General features: G+C 39.9%; 1 protein-coding gene across 1 annotated transcript in view; it reads right to left on the bottom strand.

Moving 5' to 3' along the window:
• Positions 1-18,405, bottom strand: part of GRIN2B (glutamate ionotropic receptor NMDA type subunit 2B) — a 969,425-nt gene that overhangs the window by 744,067 nt on the left and 206,953 nt on the right. The window contains exon 3 of the mRNA XM_077452507.1: positions 7,895-8,308. Coding sequence (XP_077308633.1) covers positions 7,895-8,290 — 396 coding nt within the window. The 5' untranslated portion in view covers positions 8,291-8,308. The remainder of the gene's footprint in view (positions 1-7,894; positions 8,309-18,405) is intronic.

The following is an 18,405-nucleotide window of genomic DNA, read 5'->3' as shown; positions in this document are numbered from 1 at the left end:
CCACAATCCCTTGGTCTCTCAGTCTAGTGCTCAGGCAGCAAGCTAAATAATAATTAGATCTCATACAGACACAAGCAGGCAGATCATTCACAGACACAGGGAGCTCCACCATGCAGCTGGAAGAGGTTGCTTTTTTTTTTAATCACATCAGCACTCCCACATTTCTGATGCAACACAGAGGGAATGGCAAGGCATGCACTGCATTGTGTGTGAAGAATACCTGTGACAGTCTAGGTTAATTTATACTTGAATGTAGGAAAATTGATCTGCCAATACAATCTGCAGCAACAACATGTGAGCTAATCAATACAAAGTAAGGCAAACAGACAAAACAGGGAACATATATTACACCAATGAAAACATTTGAATGTGTACAATAACCCTGGGTTAAAAAAAGGTAATATGATAAATTTAGGGCACTAAATGGCTGTATAGGCTCATAGACCCATGAAGTCCAGTCACCCTCAAAACCAACAGTATTGCACCATATTGTTAGTAAGTAGGCTGACAGTGCAGCATGGTTACATATCAGTAATCTCAGAGCTTCAAGGGCAGCCTTCCTTCTTTAATGTATCATTCCTCAGTATTAGCCTTGGCAGTATCTACAACCTAAAGTACCAGCAGAGCCCAACAGATCATAGAAAGTGTACCAGCTCAGGCTCCCACACACCAAACAACTTTTCATATATATTATTGTAAAAGGTAATACAATCCATGAATTTCTGTATACAGTGAAGGGGATTTATCAAAACTGGAGACGACAGAGTCTGCAGCAGCTGGGAGTGGCATTTTCAAAGCTTAATTGAACAAGCCAAATGTATAAGCAGATTGGTTGCCATGTTTTCCTGATTTTTTCCTGCTCCAGTTTTAATGAATTCCCTCCTGAAACTTCCAGTTTGTAGAGCTCCTTATTGGTAAATTGTAAACTTCCACTTTCTGTATCACATGCTTCTACCCTAAGACCCCTTTCACACTGGGGCGTTTTTCATGCATTTTTATGCGCTTTAGCGTTAAAAAAAGCGTCTGAAAGAAGCCGCAACTGCAATCCCAATGTAAAAGCCCGAGTGCTTTCACACCGAGATCCCTTTCACACTGGGGCATTTTTCAGGCGCTTTAGCGTTAAAAAAAGCGCATGAAAGAAGCTGCAACTGCAATCTCAATGTAAAAGCCCGAGTGCTTTCACACTGAGGTGCTGTGCTGGCAGGGTGTCAAAAAAAGTCCTGCAAGCAGCTTCTTTGCAGCGCTTTTGGAGCGTTGAATACAACGCTCCTAAAGCGCCCTTCCCATTGAAATCAATGGGAAGCGCCTGTAAAACGCCTGTAAAACGCCTGAAAAACGCTATTGGCAGCATATTGTGGGTGCTTTTAACCCTTTATTTGGCCACTAGCAGGGATTAAAAGCACCCCAATAACGCTCGAAAAACGCTGGTAAAGCGCTGCTAGTTTAAGCAGTGCTTTACGAGCGTTTTTCGGGTGCTGACATTGTGAAAGGGCTCTTAAAGCACTTGGGCTTTCACATTGGGACTGCGCTTTACAGGCGCTTTTTTAAACGCTAAAGCGCTTGAAAAACGCATGAAAAACGCCCCAGTGTGAAAGGGGTCTAACAGACATTTTAACCTTCTATATCACTTCTTTATATAAATAAGTTGTAAAACTATTCACGTCTGCTATTACTCCTGTCTTCTAAATAAGCCCTTAAAACCTAGCCAATTGTGAGGTCTTCATCCCTTCTATCCCTTTCATCTTGTTTTCTTTCAGTGCCTAAATACACCATAGCTCCCAATTGTCCCTGATTTTGAGGGACTGCCTCTGATTTGGAACAAGGTCCCTCTTTCCTCCTCATTTGTCCCTCATTTTGATTGATATAGTTGTACATAAAACGCACATAAAATGACCTGTTTCTCAGGGCTAAACCTTTCATCCAATTTAAATTTAAATTGCTGCATTTGCAAATTTTACAAAGCCAGTATAAAATAATAGTTGTGGTAAAAAAAAGTACTTGTAGGTTCACCTAAGAGCAAAAAGCACCCTCCACCCCCCCCCTCCCCATGTTGAGGGCATGTGGCCTGGTATAGCTGCATGCCTGGACAAGGGTTTGGTATAGATTTTGGGGTGACCCAATAGCACTTTTTTTTCCATTTTGGTGTGGGGTTCCCTTAAAATCTATACCAGACCCTTAGAGTCTGGTATGGACTGGGGGAGGGGACCCCACACTGTTTTTTTCTTTCATTTTTTAATAGCTGGGTGTGGCAATTGCAAACACGAGTAATTTTAAATGTGTTTTGACTCATTTTTTTTTTTCTTTATAAATGTCACTTTAAGCATCTTTAAATCACTGCTCCTGTAAAAACTATAATTAAAAAAAAAACTTTTTTGGCATTGATACATGTTCCCTAGGGCAGTACACGCCCCCCCCCCCCCCCATCTCTTTTATGGCCAATTACTTGCATGTAAGCCTTCAAAATGGGCCCCTTTGATCTTTCCTTTTCGGTTCACATAGACTTCAATGGGGTTCACTGTTCGGGTTCGGATTTTTCCCCTGTTCGGAAGTTCTGCTGCCAACAGTACAGGAGGGTGTTCGGCCCATCTCTACTCTGAACCTGTGTCATTTGTATTTAAAAATTGTGACTGTTTTTGAGTTAGGTTCACTTGATTTTCTAATTTATTGGAAATTCAAAATAGCTTGGAGTTTCACTCTTTTGCTAAGATAACAAATATGCTGACAACATACTGTTAGACATTTTATTGCTACGTCAATTTGCTAAAGTATTTGATAATTGGCATGTTTTATTTTGATGCATTGCATTATGTAATGTACTGCATTCTCATAATTTATGTCCTGTAATAAAGATTATTGTTGAAGCCTGGTGTGTGGTGATATTATTATGTGCATAAAGCTACACATAGTGGTTACTAAGGAATAACAATAGTAATCATTTTATATTTTAGCATAACTGTTATGGCTAGGTAAACATGGAACACTGGGTATTTTCTTGTTCTTAAGGCTATTGGGTTCCCTAACAAGCAGTGGGAACTCGAAAGGCACCTAATAATCTCTGATTCTAATGCCGCGTACACACGGTCGAACTGTTTGACGTACTTAGTCCGTTGAAACACATTTCAGCGGACAATCCGCTCGTGTGTGGGCTTCAGCTGACTTTTTCAGCGTGCAGTCCGGAGTACTAAGAATTTCGGTTTTTCCAAAAATCTGTCCGTCGTACTTTGGTTTCAGCGGACAATACGGTCGTCAGTATGCTAGTCCGACGGACTAAGAATGGCGCATGCCCAGAAAGGATTTACAGGGCTTTGCTGTGTCTTGGACTTCCTATTTCTAGTCCCGTCGTACGTGCTGTACGTCATCGCGCAAGCTTTCGTCGGACTGTTTGGGTATCCGTGTGTGGTCAAGTCCGTTCAGTGGAAAGTACGCCGGATTGTACGTCGGATTGTATGACGGACTAAGTACGTCAAACAGTTTGACCGTGTGTACGCGGCATAAGAATCACTAAATATATCTTACAATGCTCCTTATTTTTCATTCCGTACCTAAAATAATGTATAAACTAGATAACACATCAGATCTACATTTTCAGATTGTTCAGTTATGTCAATTTTTCAAATATGCCATTGAAGTTAAAATGGTATAGTAAGTTTTGATAATTGGAAACTCTACATATCTAGATGGAATATTCTGATTCAGAGTATTCCCAAAAAAACATTACAAGCTCTTTCCACAAAATTAACTGATGTTTATACATCCTCTGTGGTGTCATTAACCGAGTCCTGTCCGTTATGTTCATAGTGAGTACTTTATGGGTTAAAATCATATTTTATGTGCACATAATTCAATATATTTAAAACATTATATTTTAAAAATGTGGCACATGAATTAAAAGCAGCCTTGATGCTGTCTTATCTCATGACTTATTTAGACCCAGAACATAAGTGATGCTTCAATGAGCTTTATTTTAGGAGAAAATGGAAAAGTTGTTATTAATTAAAGTGTTCATCTAAAAAATGCTTTAAAATTACAGTATAGTTTTCCTTGTCACAGCATGTATGGTCCCATGAAAAAATTGTCATACAAAGCACATTTGCAGGTAAAACTTAAAGGAGTTGTAAAGGCAGAAGGTTTTTTTATCTTAATGCATTCCATGTATTAAGATAAAAAAACTTCTGTGTGTAGCAGACTCCCCAGCACCCCCTAATACTTATCATGAGCCCCTTCGCTCTCCAGCGATGTCCACCCTCCTATCAGCAATCCAGGACACTACTCCTGATTGGCTGAGACAGAGCAGTGGCGCCACTGGCTCCCGTGGCTGTCATAAAAAATCAGTCTGCCAATCAGGGGAGAGAGGGGATTGGGCCAGGCCAGGGCTCTGTGTCTGAATGGATACACGGAGCTCTGACATGGCTTGGGTGTCCCCTGTAGCAAGCTGCTGGCTGAGGGGCACTCAAAGGAGGGAGGGGCTTGGAGCAGTGAGGAGGGACCTGAGAAGAGGAGGATCCGGGCTGCTCTGTGCAAAACCAACTACACAGAGGAGGTAAGTATAACATGGTTGTTATTTTTATTTATTTTTTAAAGTGAGCCTTTACAATCACTTTGAAAACTGAATTTCACTAAATGTGTGTCATTGATGTAAGACATTTGGAAAGTTTGTAGAGAAAATAATGGCATTACACAGAAGCTGATTTACAGCTCTGGTGTCTGGTGCAGCTCTGCATGGTAGAAAATCAGCTTCTAACTTCAGTTTGTTCAATTAGGCTTTGACTAAAAAATCTGGAAGCTGATTGGTTTCTATGCAGAACTGCACCAGATTTTGCATTCCAGTTTAGTAAATCAACACTACTGCGTCCAGGTGTCATCATCAGTGTAGCTGAGACACAAAACACTGTCATTTGATTTAAATGGCACTGTAGTATACTAATACAGTATAAAAAGTGAACTTGTGCTATAGTGCACTATAATACACAGATGTGAATATATTGTGCATTGTCAAAATAGTGCAAGTGCATTCTTTTTGTGTTGAGGCGCTTCAACATTATTGATTGTTGTATTTTTTAAATATGTTGGAAAACCTATGTGACTTATGAGTAATCTTATTCTTTTTCGCATAGAAAAATATGTGGATCATTAGGCTTGTCCATTTTCCTGCATGAAAATACATAGAAATCTTATTCATGGCTATTTGCATTTATGCAGCATGATGCTTTCAAAAAATAAAACATCAATTTTTTTGCATCTAAATGATTTTAGAAAGCCCAGTATATTAACACTAATTGCACAAACCTGAATAGATAATGTATTCTTTCTGCATTTCTAAATAATAGAAAAATATCAATTCCATATATTTTCCCTCACTGCATAATACATAAACATTAAAAAAAAACACACACATTCATACATGCTGTGATGCATGTAAAAATGCACACGTGAAAATAACATAAACAGGTGCATTGGGGTTTAAGATGGCTTGAATTGGGAAGAAGTCTTGTGTTGTGTTTAGCAGTGTGTCAATTAAAGCAACAATGGACAGGTCTTCCAATCAATGTCATTTTTTACAACTAGATTTGGATGGAATCATTAGAGTATTATCCAGTTGTTAAAGTGTAGTGTATGTCAGGGAAAAAAAAAACATATGTAGGGTATGAAGATGAACATGTTTTATGAAGGTCCTACAAGTGCTGAAAATACCTGTTGATATGACAGAAACGCATTGGGTTTCTAATTTCTGTTGTGGGCTGGCAGCATTTTTGTGGACTGAGTGGTGATAGCCTTGCCCTGTTAGCGTTTAGACTTATTATAGGAAATATGCACAGGATGCTTATGAATTTCTGACATGATCACCATGTATTTTTGTCTGTATTTAAAAAACATAGATATCACAAAACTTTCAATTGTGTGTTTAACAGCAAAAAAGGAAGCAACAAAGAGAAATGAATTTGTTAGGGTTTACACTGACTGGTGGCTAGTTTGGAAATACAGATTGTTCTTCAGCCAGATGCATCATACATGAGATTGAACATTCTTTATTGTGGGCATTTTTGGCAGTAGAGTTGAGAGAACTTTTCTATTTTAAAATGTCTTCATACATTAAAGCAGAAGTTCTGCTAAATTGCCAAATGAACAGCTAAAAATATGTACGTCAATTATTTTATTGGTGTGCAGCTATGAAGCCACAGAATAGGATTGCATTGGCACCCTCACATAGCACGATGTGTACTGCGCTATTTTTCAGTAAGAATTTCAGACAGAAATTTTAGGGTACTGCCGAGGCACAATTATCACTTCCCAATGTTCCCTACATAGAAAATCTTCACTTTTTGGAGTAAGCAACACTTAAAAAAAAAAACATATATTTGGATTAAAAGTTTTTTAATTAAATTAAAGTAAATTAAAGTAAATTTTTAGGTTAATAAATCTGAAATTCAAGGGTGCTCTCTTTATTCGCCTCACTTTTTCATCACTACACAATCTCACAACTCGGACAAGCTTTTCAATACTTTAAATTCCCTTCTTTGTCCTCTGTCTCCTCCTCCTACTTCCTGTCTATTGTCTGAAGGCCACTGAGCAAATTGACCACATACAGAAAACCTTCATAAAACAACCAGTATGCCACTACAACCTTTCTTTAGCGTCCATTCTAACAAGCCTTCTTCCCCAGACTGAACAAAAGCTTTCTCCATTAATTTTTAAATCATATCTTAATATCTGTTCTTTTTATCACTATTCCTTCCCTTTTCATCTTAATCATTTTCATTTTATTTCCCTAATCCTTTCTCATTCTTCATTTCTGCTGTAACATCAATCTAAGACTTAATTAAAGTAACCCTGCCAGTAGCCTAAAAAAAATCAAAATACCGGTTCCATGAAATAAAAAAGCTCTTATACTCACCTCACCCACAGCCCGAGTCTCTGCTATCCCTCTGATCCATTGCTGCAGTGTTTGCCAGTCTCTTAAGCATTTAACCCTTCTATGTGTGTTTGATGCCTATGTCTCCTTCTGTGTGCAAAGATTCCATTCTCCAACTTCTACATCACTTCTGTCTTGGAGGAAGGAAAAACAGCATACGATGGGGGACCCAGGCACCTGACACTGCCACAACTAATGGACTTTAAAGAGACTGATGAAGGCTGACATGCTGGAAGGGAGGGGAAGGTAAGAGACACATGCTGACGGAGAAGTAGGTATTACAGGTCTTTTTTTTTATAGCATCCTGATTATTATTTAATTTTATTTGATTGACAGAGTTGCTTTGACATTGGCATTGCAGTTGACATTAACAAATTTGAAATCCTAACTACAAAATCTAAAGGCCACAACTACATTCTCATTCTTGTTGTTGTGTCCTCACCTTTGACATTTTTTTTACATAGGAGACGTAAGTCCTATTAAAATCTGACATAGTCAGTGGTAGGTTGTTTTTTTGGTTGACTTGTGATGCTCCGACAACTATTTGTGTTTAATTATGCCATTGTGTGAACATACATAGACAACTACAACTCACAATTGTCAGTGATGACAAACAAATCAGTGGGGATGTAAACAGTGTGACTGACTCCAGAAAACTGAAACCACTCTCAAGTGAATTTTACACATTAAAAGCAGGGAAATTTCCATATTTTTTTTATCTCAAACAATGTTTGGTATGAGACACATCTCTCTTTTACTTTCCACATAAAATAAAATGTGTTTAATTTCAGTATACATCCTAAATGTTGGAAAATGTATACCAAATTAAAGTGTACACTAACTGCCATGACCCAACGCAGTATGATACTTTGTGTGAAGCGAGTAAGTTTACAATCACAAAGCAAGCTTGTATGTCACTGTACATGCAGTACATACTATAGAGTACAATTAAAATACTACTTCTGAAAAAACAGTTTTGCCTACCTTATCGGCCATAATCATTGACGATCCACCATGAATTCCTAAAATAGGGGTGAGTGTCTGGGCAGATATGAAGTCCAAAATTTGAGCGATAGCCTCCTGGTCAGTGTCATCACCAAACACAACCCCTTGCACTTTTTTGTCAGACATGAGATCACAAATTCGTGTGATTATACTCTTCGGATCAGACTCATTCATGGTAACCAAAGCCACTCTTGGTGTCACTGACAGATTGTGGAAGTCATCTTTTTCGTGGACATCTTTGATGGCTACCTCGTCTGAGGTGCCTACCAGAATAACCGCAATGTCCATACTGGGATGTTTCTGGGCATAGGACCCCATGTAGAAAAGAATCAAGAGGCTGATTTTTAAGACGTAACAGGCTTCTGTAGGCCTCATCTTCAACTCTTATTCTCCCTGGAAAAAAAAAAACAACATAACGTTAAATAAGCAACATATCTTTAATATGGGACAGATAAAACAAGAGAAAGACAGGTAGATACATGTATATATAGCACCAGAAAAAGCTAAACAAAGACATCATTTAACTAATTCCATCACAATATTTTAGGCCAAATTGTAGGCAGAAGCAAAAGACACAACTTAATGCAGCTCTGTAATCATTAATACACAATTAAATATATATTTTAAATGCAAACATAGTAAATACCTAAACCTGACCTGGTATCATCCACTTGCAGTTCCTGTATAGCAGATCTGGCGTGTGCGGGAAGAAGCGGTACAAGGAGCAGTTCATGCACTGACAAGAAGCATGGGGGTTATTTAGAAAAGACAAATCCACTTTGCACTACAAGTGCACTTGGTAGTGCAGTCGCTGTAAATCTGAGGGGTAGATCTGAAATGAGGGGAAGCTCTGCTGATTTTATCATCCAATCATGTGCAAGCTAAAATGCTGTTTTTTATTTTCCTTGCATGTCCCCCTTGGATTTACAGCGACTGCATTTCCAAGTGCACTTGTAGTTGAAAGTGGATTTGCCTTTCGTAAATAACCCCCATGGTGTTAGGAAGAGGAAGCAGAGAGAGATAAGCTAATCAATGTGCTGCTTCCCATTTCACTATCCAGTAACAGGCTGGCAAGCGCAGGATGACCTGGGCTCAGAAGAAATGGGTTGAATGAGATTAATCCTCAAACTGAGGACATTGAATAGCAGCAGTTAAAACATCAGGTTTTTTGGGGGGATTCTGCTCTAACTTTACAAATGTTTGGAACCTCTACAATAAACACTGAACCATATTAATTAGTTGCTAACAAACCTTAAAGCTATTAAACTTTACAATTTACGACTCCTTCATCACAATCTAGTGCAGGGTTTCTGAAACTACCATATTACTGGAGTGGGTGCAGTAAGCAGTACAAACGACCTTACTGAGAAGACAAACTATCACTATAGTATTGCATCCATATTCCCATAGTAATCTGATAGGACAGCTGTATGACAGTGCCAGTATGCCATTTCCTTTCAGACTTGCCTCTCTTCCCTTATTTGTCATATTTGATTATCCTTAGAGAGCATAGAAGGAGCTTACTTTCATATTTCCATCACAGCCTCTAATGTAAAGGCCTGGCTATTCATACAACAAAATACATTGGGTAATGTTTGACGCATTTCAGTGACCTTACAAAGGTGGTCAGGCAGTGGTTGCTGCGCTATAAATGCCCTTTTGTTTAAGGTCCACTGACACAGTTCTGGCCCAAAGAATAGATCACATTTGGAATATGCTCCTTCTCAATCCCACAAGGACACCTCAGGCAATAGCTGTTTGACTGCTCTCATTAGACCTCAGCAGCGCTCACAAAATTCTGATCTTGTGCCCCGCTAGCTTTATAGCCAATCCCATGTATACATTACTAACATATCTGACATTAGCCCACCTATGTGCAGTATCTAATCTAGAACCTTGTGACTTACACAAATAAACCATTCCACCACTGCGATGTTGTGACAAGGATGCAGCACTGTTTTTAATTTCAGAGTAGTGTTGCCACACTCATGTATGCTGTACTTGCTTGCACTATAGTGGCATGAAATGATGTTGCATGGGGCATGGCTATCATCATTGCCACATCTTGGTCACACCTAGTCCTGTCAACTGCTTTCTGGATTGACAACACTGCTTCTGTAGCTGAAATCCTCCCCATGTGAGATGTGTCTGAGTTTCTAACAGACAAAAGAAGGAGGATTTGGCTCGGTCAGGGAAGGTAAAGGGTGCTTTTGATGAGACTTGTGTATCATATAATAGCTGGATTTGGGACTTTTAAGGACTGTCACGGGAGCCTTTGGAAACCAAAGGAGCCACATAGTCAGTATGCAAAACACATGTCAATTGAAAAATTCATAAACCTGCAGTTGATCCAGAGAAATGTACAACGGGAAACAAACATTTCTTATTGACCCACAAATACAAATGGAGGAAGGAGTTTGTTTAATCCAACTTCTGTAGAATACTTCTTCACATTTTTACAGCATTTATATAAAATAATGTATTTCATGTCTTTTACAGTGGGCTGCAAGTGAACAACTGCCACTGAGAAGCTGCAAGAGAGTATGCTGGATGGATGTCCTTGTAAAGGAAATCAGAGGCATCCTCAGGGTGTTCTCTGGCACTATGGACTCTCCAAATTAACACTGAAACTAGCTCAAACACATTGATCCAATCCGTTACCTATACATTGTCAACTCAAAGTGAGGATACCAGATTTGAACATGAAGAGATTCATATTTGATAACTTGTCTGTAGAGCTGAAAGGAATGAACTCTAAAAAAAATCTCTCACTGAAGTACTCACTTTTGTGCTTTTCAAAGGTTTGAAAGTAGTTAAAGAGGTTTTAAAGGTAAAATGTTTTTACCTTAATGTGTTTTCTACATTGAGGTAAAAAAAAAATCCTTCTCTGTGAAGTCCCCCAGCCCTTATAATCCTTATAATTACATAAGCCCAAAATGTATTCAGAGCTGTGCACAAAATCAGCAGCTCTCTTGGCTCTTTCTCTCTTCACTGGACAGAGAGGCAGCAGCGGGAGACATTGGGGCTTTCTGCTGTTAATCACTGCCAGTAAGGAGAGAGCAGGGGGTGGGGCTGAGCTGCACTCTGTGTGTCAATGGACACACAGAGCATGGCTCAGGAGCAAGCCTGCATGAGTACTGCCATAGCAAGAGGTTTACTTTGTGGGCACTCAGCAGGGAGGAAAAGCCAGAAACACTAGTGGGGGACCCCAGAAGAGGAGGTCCATTGCACAGAGCAGGTAAGTATAACATGCTTGTTATTTAAAAAAAAGCATATGCTTTAGAATCCCTTTAAACACTTGCAGTGGCTCTTGTTCTGGGTGGATGTCATATGACAATCTCCCACAACAACCACTCTCGTGCTCCCCCGTGTTAGGACATGGCATGACCCCGAACTGTGAAAAGAGCAGCAAATCTTTAACCATGTGATTGACTGTGTGCAATTACAGCTGATCACATGTAAACACGGAGATGCCGGTAATAGACGCTCCTCGCCTCACACTGACAGAGTGTGAGGAGAGGAGAGCCGATCAGCAGCATCTACTCACAGGGGACAGCTAAGTATGTAATCAGGGCACTGATCATCAGTGCCCTGATTACAATTAATGCCCACCACTGCCAACAATCAGTGCCAACCAGTGCCCATAATTGCCACCAATGTGTGCCCACAAGTGCCAGCAATCATTGCCCACAAGTGCCAGAAATCAGTGGCCATTAGTGATGCCAGTCAGTGCTGGCTATCAGTGCTGCCTATCAATGCCCATCACTGCTGCCCATCAATGTTCATCGCTGCTGCCCATCAATGCCACCCATCAATGCCCATCAGTGCTGCCTATCTGTACCCACCAGTGCTGTCTATCTGTTCCCACCAATGCCACCTATCTGTGCCCAGTGCCCACCAATGTCACCTATCAGTGCTGCCTATCATTGTACATGAGTGCCACATATCAGTGCCACTTATCAGTGCCCATAAGTGTGGCATACTCGTGCCTCCTCATCAGTGCCACCTCATCAGTGCCCATAAATGCCATCTCATCACTGCCCATCGGTGCAGCCTATCAGTGCCCATCAGTGCCACCTCATCAACGCCCATCAGTGAAGCAGAACATTTTCTTATTTACAAAATGTACTGAAAATAAAAAATCCAGGAGTGATTAAATACCACCAAAAGAAAGCTCTATTTGTGTGAAGAAAATTATAACAATTTCACTTGGTTACAGTGTAGCATGACTTAAAGCTGAAAAATGGCCTGGGCAGGAAAGGGGTGTAAGTTCCCTGTATTGAGGAGGTTAAGGAGCGTGAAACAAATTTACGTTCCTTTCATGTATTGTCCTTTATAGGTGGGCAGCTCCCTTGCCCAGATGTGTTGTCATGAAGTGAAGGCTTTCCCTGTTCCTATGTTGTTGAAAACTTGCAATCAAGTACTCAAGTTTTTTGTTCTACTGTTAGGATAATCAAGAACTATAAACTTTACATTCATGCCAATGTAAACGTGTGGCATTGGTAATTAAAGACCATAAATAACATTCTTGTACACATACCTGTTTTGAAACATTGGTAGAATTCCACTGAATAGTAACCTAACACCATTAAATATTTTTAACTGCAATAAATATAATCATTAAAGAACCAAAGATAAAATGAATTGCGCCGCCAGTTTTAGTTTTAGAGCAATCATAATTATGTAAGCACAATGTGCATTATTACTCTGTATGGAGTGAGTGAATACGCTACACATGTGTTCATTAACCTTGACATTTTTATTGCAATCCACTTTATTCCCTCCTACTCTCTACACAGGAAACTGCAGGAGTATGCTTTATATTCTGTCTCCACTTGTTCCTTTCTCCCATACCAGGCATGCAGAAAGAATGGAAGCCAGTTTTATACACCATTGCCTCCCACTTCTTAACACAGGGCACTGTGAGGAACAGGACTGAGTGCTCGAGATCCTGGGTGCCTGCAATGTTTGTTCTTGTACATAATCAGTCTTATTGACTGTGAAAAATTACATTTCCAGTAAGCAAACATAGCAAACTAAATAAAAATATGCTTTCATTTTGATAAACTGAACTAAACTAAACAGTCAGTGTTTTTTTAGATTGCAAGTGTGCATTAAGCTATAAAATATTGTATATTCATGAAGCCAATGCTGCACCCTGAGAACCTTTACTAATCACTTGAAGTTTATTTATCAGTGTCTTTAAAAACAATTCAAGTTGGATACTTGCTTGAGGGTAATGACAATTTTTTAAAATAATTTTCCAGGCATTCTGGTAGTACCAAACACCAGACCTAAAAAAAAGTTCCTTGCTGAATTGTATCTCTCCTCCTGTGTAGAATGTTGGAATATGTTAGAGGACCTGATTAAATGATGCACATTAGTATAAACAATGTTTTCAAGATGATTTGCACATTTTTCAAATTTGATTATTGGTAAAAAGTATTGTGCTACTGATATGAGCATCTTATTCACAAAGCTTCTTTACTCCATGAAAAAGAAAACATTTAGGGCCTATATAAAGCAAGAAGTCACATGACAGATTTGCACATCCTCCTGCATTATTGCTTTTTTTTTAATTCTGGGTCCTGAAGTAAGTGTAGTGCAAGCAAAAAGTTGTGTTTTATAAATGTGCTGGGCAATTCTCTTTTTATTCCATAGTAAAGTGGCGCACCATACTGTGGCTTTATGAATAAGTTCCTTCATTTTTAACACTGCTTTCATCAAGAACACCAAGGTAAAAAAATAAAATAAAACAGACATTAATCTGGCAATGCTCATCTCATATAAGAGAAAAGAATAAGTCTTTTTTAAAACAGGTTTAAAACAGCTCAGTGAAATCTGGGATTGGTTTACAAAGGCATTCAGCTAGCATCTTCAGTGCCACCAAGGACAAGCTCACAACTACCCTCCCTTCCCTCTTCCCCAAAGACACACACAGGTTTGTGCAGCCCAGTAAATAGTAAGTTAGTAAAACAGAAACAATCTTCTTTATTTTCATACAATGATTGATTCCTTCCTCCTTTTTCCCCTCTCACATAGATCTTTATAAACCATCATTTGTCAATCCTTCTGTATCTCCTCTTTATAACCTAACAGAATTCTCAATTTTCTTCCTTTTGTAAAGCAGACTGTAAGCTTCCGCACTTTCTGTATTGAACACCCTAACAGACTTTACATTATCCCATGTTTTGCACAATATACCCTAACAGGCTTTACTTTCTTCTAGCTTGCACATCACTTTTAATTATCTCAATAGACTGTAAGCTCTTCTGTATTATGCTCTAATGCTATAAATGACTGTAAGCTCTTCTGTATTATGCTCTAATGCTATAAATGACTGTAAGCTCTTCTGTTATACAGTTACATAGTTAGTTTGATTGACAAAAAAAACACTAGTCCATCCAGTTCAACCAACATAGAAAAACAAAACACAACATAGAAAACCTCCATATTCACTATTTTATAACCACAGTTGGTCCAGAGGAAGGCAAAAAAAAAACATAATAAAGTATGATCCAATTTGCTCCTGTTGGGGAAAAAAATCCTTCCTGATCCCCCAAGAGGCAATCTGATATTCCCTGGATCAACTTTACCTACAAATATTAGTATCCAGTTATATTATTTACGTTTAGGATTTTTTTTAAACAATCTACTGAGCAGGTCAGAACCAGCCCTTGAGGGAGTCTATTACACATTTTCACACCCCTTACTGTGAAGAAGCCTTTCTGTATTTCCATACAAAGAGTGTTCTTTTGTCCTCTGTGATGACCTTAAGGTGAATAACTCTACACCGTGTTCACTATATGGACCAATTCAGTACAGCGAATCTTTCCTCATAGATGAGCTCCTCCATGCCTCTCCAGTTCCCCAATATAATTTTTGTGAACTGGTGCCCAAAACTGAACTGCATATTCCAGATGAGGCCTTACTAATGATTTGTACAAGGGGCAAAATGATATTGCTCTCTCTGCAGTCCATACCTCTTTTAACCTCTTCCTGTGCGTTCTATAGCTGAATGACAGCTACAGCGTGGATCTACATTGCCGGGAGGCTGTCAAAAGATGTCCTCCCCTTTGCACATTCTCCAGGTCCTGCAGGTCAGTCAGTGAGTGAGACTCGAATGATCACAGATCAGAGAAAGGGGCTGATCCTGGCCCCTTACCACATGATCAGCTGTCAGCCAATGCCACGTGATGTAAACAGAAGATCGGTAATCTTTTTTTTCTCCTCACACTGACAGCGTGAGGAGAAAAAAAAGCCGATCGCGGCTTCTGTGTAAGGGACATCAGTCTCGAAGTGGAAGAGGCACAACCACCTCATCTGTGCCCACCAGTGCCGCCTGCCAATGCCAGCTGCCAGTGCATATCAGTGCCCACCAGTGTATATCAGTGCCACCTATCAATACCCACCAGTGGTGCCAAGCAATGCCTCATCAGTGCCACCTAGCAGTGCTTCCTATCAGTGTCACCTACCAGTGTCCATCACTGCCACGCATCAGTGCCCATCACTGCCACCTATTAATGTCCTTTAGTGCCATCTATCAATGCCGTCAGTGCCACCTCATCAGTGCCCACCAGTGCCATCTATCAGTGCAGCCTATTGGTGCCCATCAATGCAGCCTATCGGTGCCCATCAATGCAGCCTTTTGGTGCCCATCAATACAGCCTATTGGTGCCCATCAGTGCACCCTATCAGTGCCCATCAATGAAGGAGAAAAATTACCTGTTTGCAAAATTTAATAACAAAACATAATACTGTTTTGTACTTTTTTTCAAAATGTTCTGTCTTTTTTAATTTTTTTAAGAAAAAAAAAAAACCCCAGAGATGATCAAATACCACCAAAAGAAAGCTCTATTTGTGTGAAAAAAAATTATAAAAATGTCATTAGGGTACAGTTTTGTATGACTGCGCAATTGTCGTTCAAAGAGTAACAGCGCTGAAAGCTGAAAATTGGTCTGGGCAGGAGGGGGGCTTAAGTGACCAGTAAGCAAGTGATTAATACAAGAAAAGATGTTGCTTGCTTTGGAAACTGCAGCTTGGCATTGCATGTCATTATTACTCTCTAATACCCTAGTAAATTGTAAGCTCTTATGTCTTATATCCTAATAAGTATACTTCCTGTTCTACTTTAACCAAAGAAAACTGTGCTTGTTTTATACCTCAAACAATAGCTGCAAACACAATAGTGAGATATTTTTCCCCAAACGATATTTTAAATGAAACGTGTTGCGCTTTCAACCATAACCCAGAGTGGATTATCCTCAAGGAGAAATGGGAAATCAAAATGAGGGACCAGAGGGGGGAGGAGAGTTCAGACGAAAAAGAAAAAGAGTGTAAATGGAGCCGGGATTTACAATCTCAGCTCCAAGACACTCACGGATGAAGAAAAAGCCATTTTAGATAAAGGACTGGAATTTTCCCCTCCATGTAGATTTAATAGATTTCAAACCTACATGGACATACATAAATTTGTACGTAAGTTAAACATTAAAAGATACATTATGTCCAATCCTATTAAAGAAGAAAGACTGATTTTCGCAGGAATTCAATCTTCCAAACTCACCAATGCTTCTCTTTTTAACCCACCTGGGGGACTGGTATCCTCCATTAAAGTATTTAAAGATGTTAATGGGGGATAGTAGTTTTGGACAAAAGTGCCTATATAGCTGAGATGAATAATATTTTAAGTGAGAGAGATACCTATGTCCCCTTAACCTCCCTGGCGGTATGATTCTGTCAGGAATTCAATTCCAAAAGCGGTACAATTCTTTTGCATGGCAATTTGGTGTTATGTATCATAGGCCTGCAATTCTTAGTAATTACTTACTAAAACCTGACCAAACAAGACTCTAGTAGACATCCCAGATGTGATAAAGTTTGAAACACAAAATCATGAATTATAATCTGATAAATAATATAATTTTATTCAATAATGTAATGCGAAATAATGAAATTTGTCAAACAAAAAAAATTCAATAAACATCCTGAGTGTGATAAATTTTGAAGCAAGGTACAGCACACAGTCCAACATCACAATCCGGACAATAGAACCGGCTTTCTTTTCGGACTTTTTTTCCACTGCTATCTCTCTTTGAGCAGCAAACCACACACATTCTGGTAGCTGCTGCCTTTTTTGCGGTTGGTGGTATATAGTCCACAAAGTGACGACCTGTTAGGCGTTCTGGGTTGACAACGTCAACAGCATGTCGTCCAGGTCTGATCGCAGATCCTGATGGTGTCTGGTGTTCAAGGAAAATCTGCTCAGCCACCTTCCAGGTAAAATCGGCATGAATAAGAGGCTTGCGACTCTGTGCTCTGTATAGGACATATGCATTCCAAAGGCATTGCTCCAGAAGATGCCGGAAAATCTTTTTATAATATTTTTTTTGCTGCTTGCGCATAGCCGGATAAAATGTCATTGCCTGATCGGCTCTGTCGACACCTCCCATAGTGCAATTATAGTCTATCACGACTTGCGGCTTCAGCACATCTTTCCCACGTATGGTGTGGACCATGGCAGTGGAGGTATTGTGCACCGTGCTCATGAGACACACGTCCTTCTTGTCTCGCCATCGCATTGCCATCATCTTACCCTTCTGCCAGGCAACCATTTCTCTGGTTTTTAGATTTTTCCTGGAGAACAGAGATGGCATGTCACGTCGATTAGGCCTAACAGTACCATACGCATCAGTCTTGTTTTTTAGCAAAACCTCAAAAAGTTCCGGAGACGTATAGAAGTTGTCCATGGTGACACAATATCCCTGGTTCAGCAATGGCTCCAGCAGTGTGAGGACTGATGATGTGGCCATCCCATAGCCGCTGTACCTGGGGTTGAACTTCGTGCCTTTACCGGCGTAAATGACCGAATTCCAGATGTACCCGGTGGATGACTCGCAGAGCATGTAGGACTTTATGCCAAATCTCGCTCTTTTGGACGCAATAAATTGTATCCAGCTCAGGCGTCCCTTGTAGGCCATCAAGCTTTCATCCACGCAGACATCCCTTTCTGGCACGTAGGTCCGCTGGAAATTGGTCACAATAATTTGCCATACCTCCCAGATTTTTTTTAGTTTGGGTGCAGGATGCGTGGCCTCATCAAACTCCTCATTGTTTGTGAAATGGAAATATTTCATGATGAGGGAAAAACAGTATTCGGACATCACGGCGCCAAAAAACAGAGTGGCCAGTAATTTATTGGTGGTCCAGTACCATTTCTGGAGCGGTTTCCCCACCACCCCCTGAAGAATAATGAGTCCCAGGAACTGCCAGATGTCCTCTTTGGTCACTGGTTCCCACTTTCTGTTACGGGAAAACCTGGCATGCAGCGTAGCGGATTGCTGTACCTGGTAGCGGTCTGTCTCTGTGCCAATTTTTTCAATTACATCCTCAGTGAGAAATAATTGCAGGTATGCCAGAGGATTGTCACGTTCGACATCTACCTTCATCCCAGGTGATCCAGTGAAGGGGCATCTTGGCAGCGCTACCTG

The sequence above is a fragment of the Lithobates pipiens genome, unplaced genomic scaffold (assembly GCF_037356315.1).
Source record: "Lithobates pipiens isolate NorthernLeopardFrog02 unplaced genomic scaffold, aLitPip1_a1.2 Scaffold_23, whole genome shotgun sequence".
NCBI lineage: Eukaryota > Metazoa > Chordata > Amphibia > Anura > Ranidae > Lithobates > Lithobates pipiens.
This window is presented reverse-complemented; position numbering and strand designations above follow the sequence as displayed.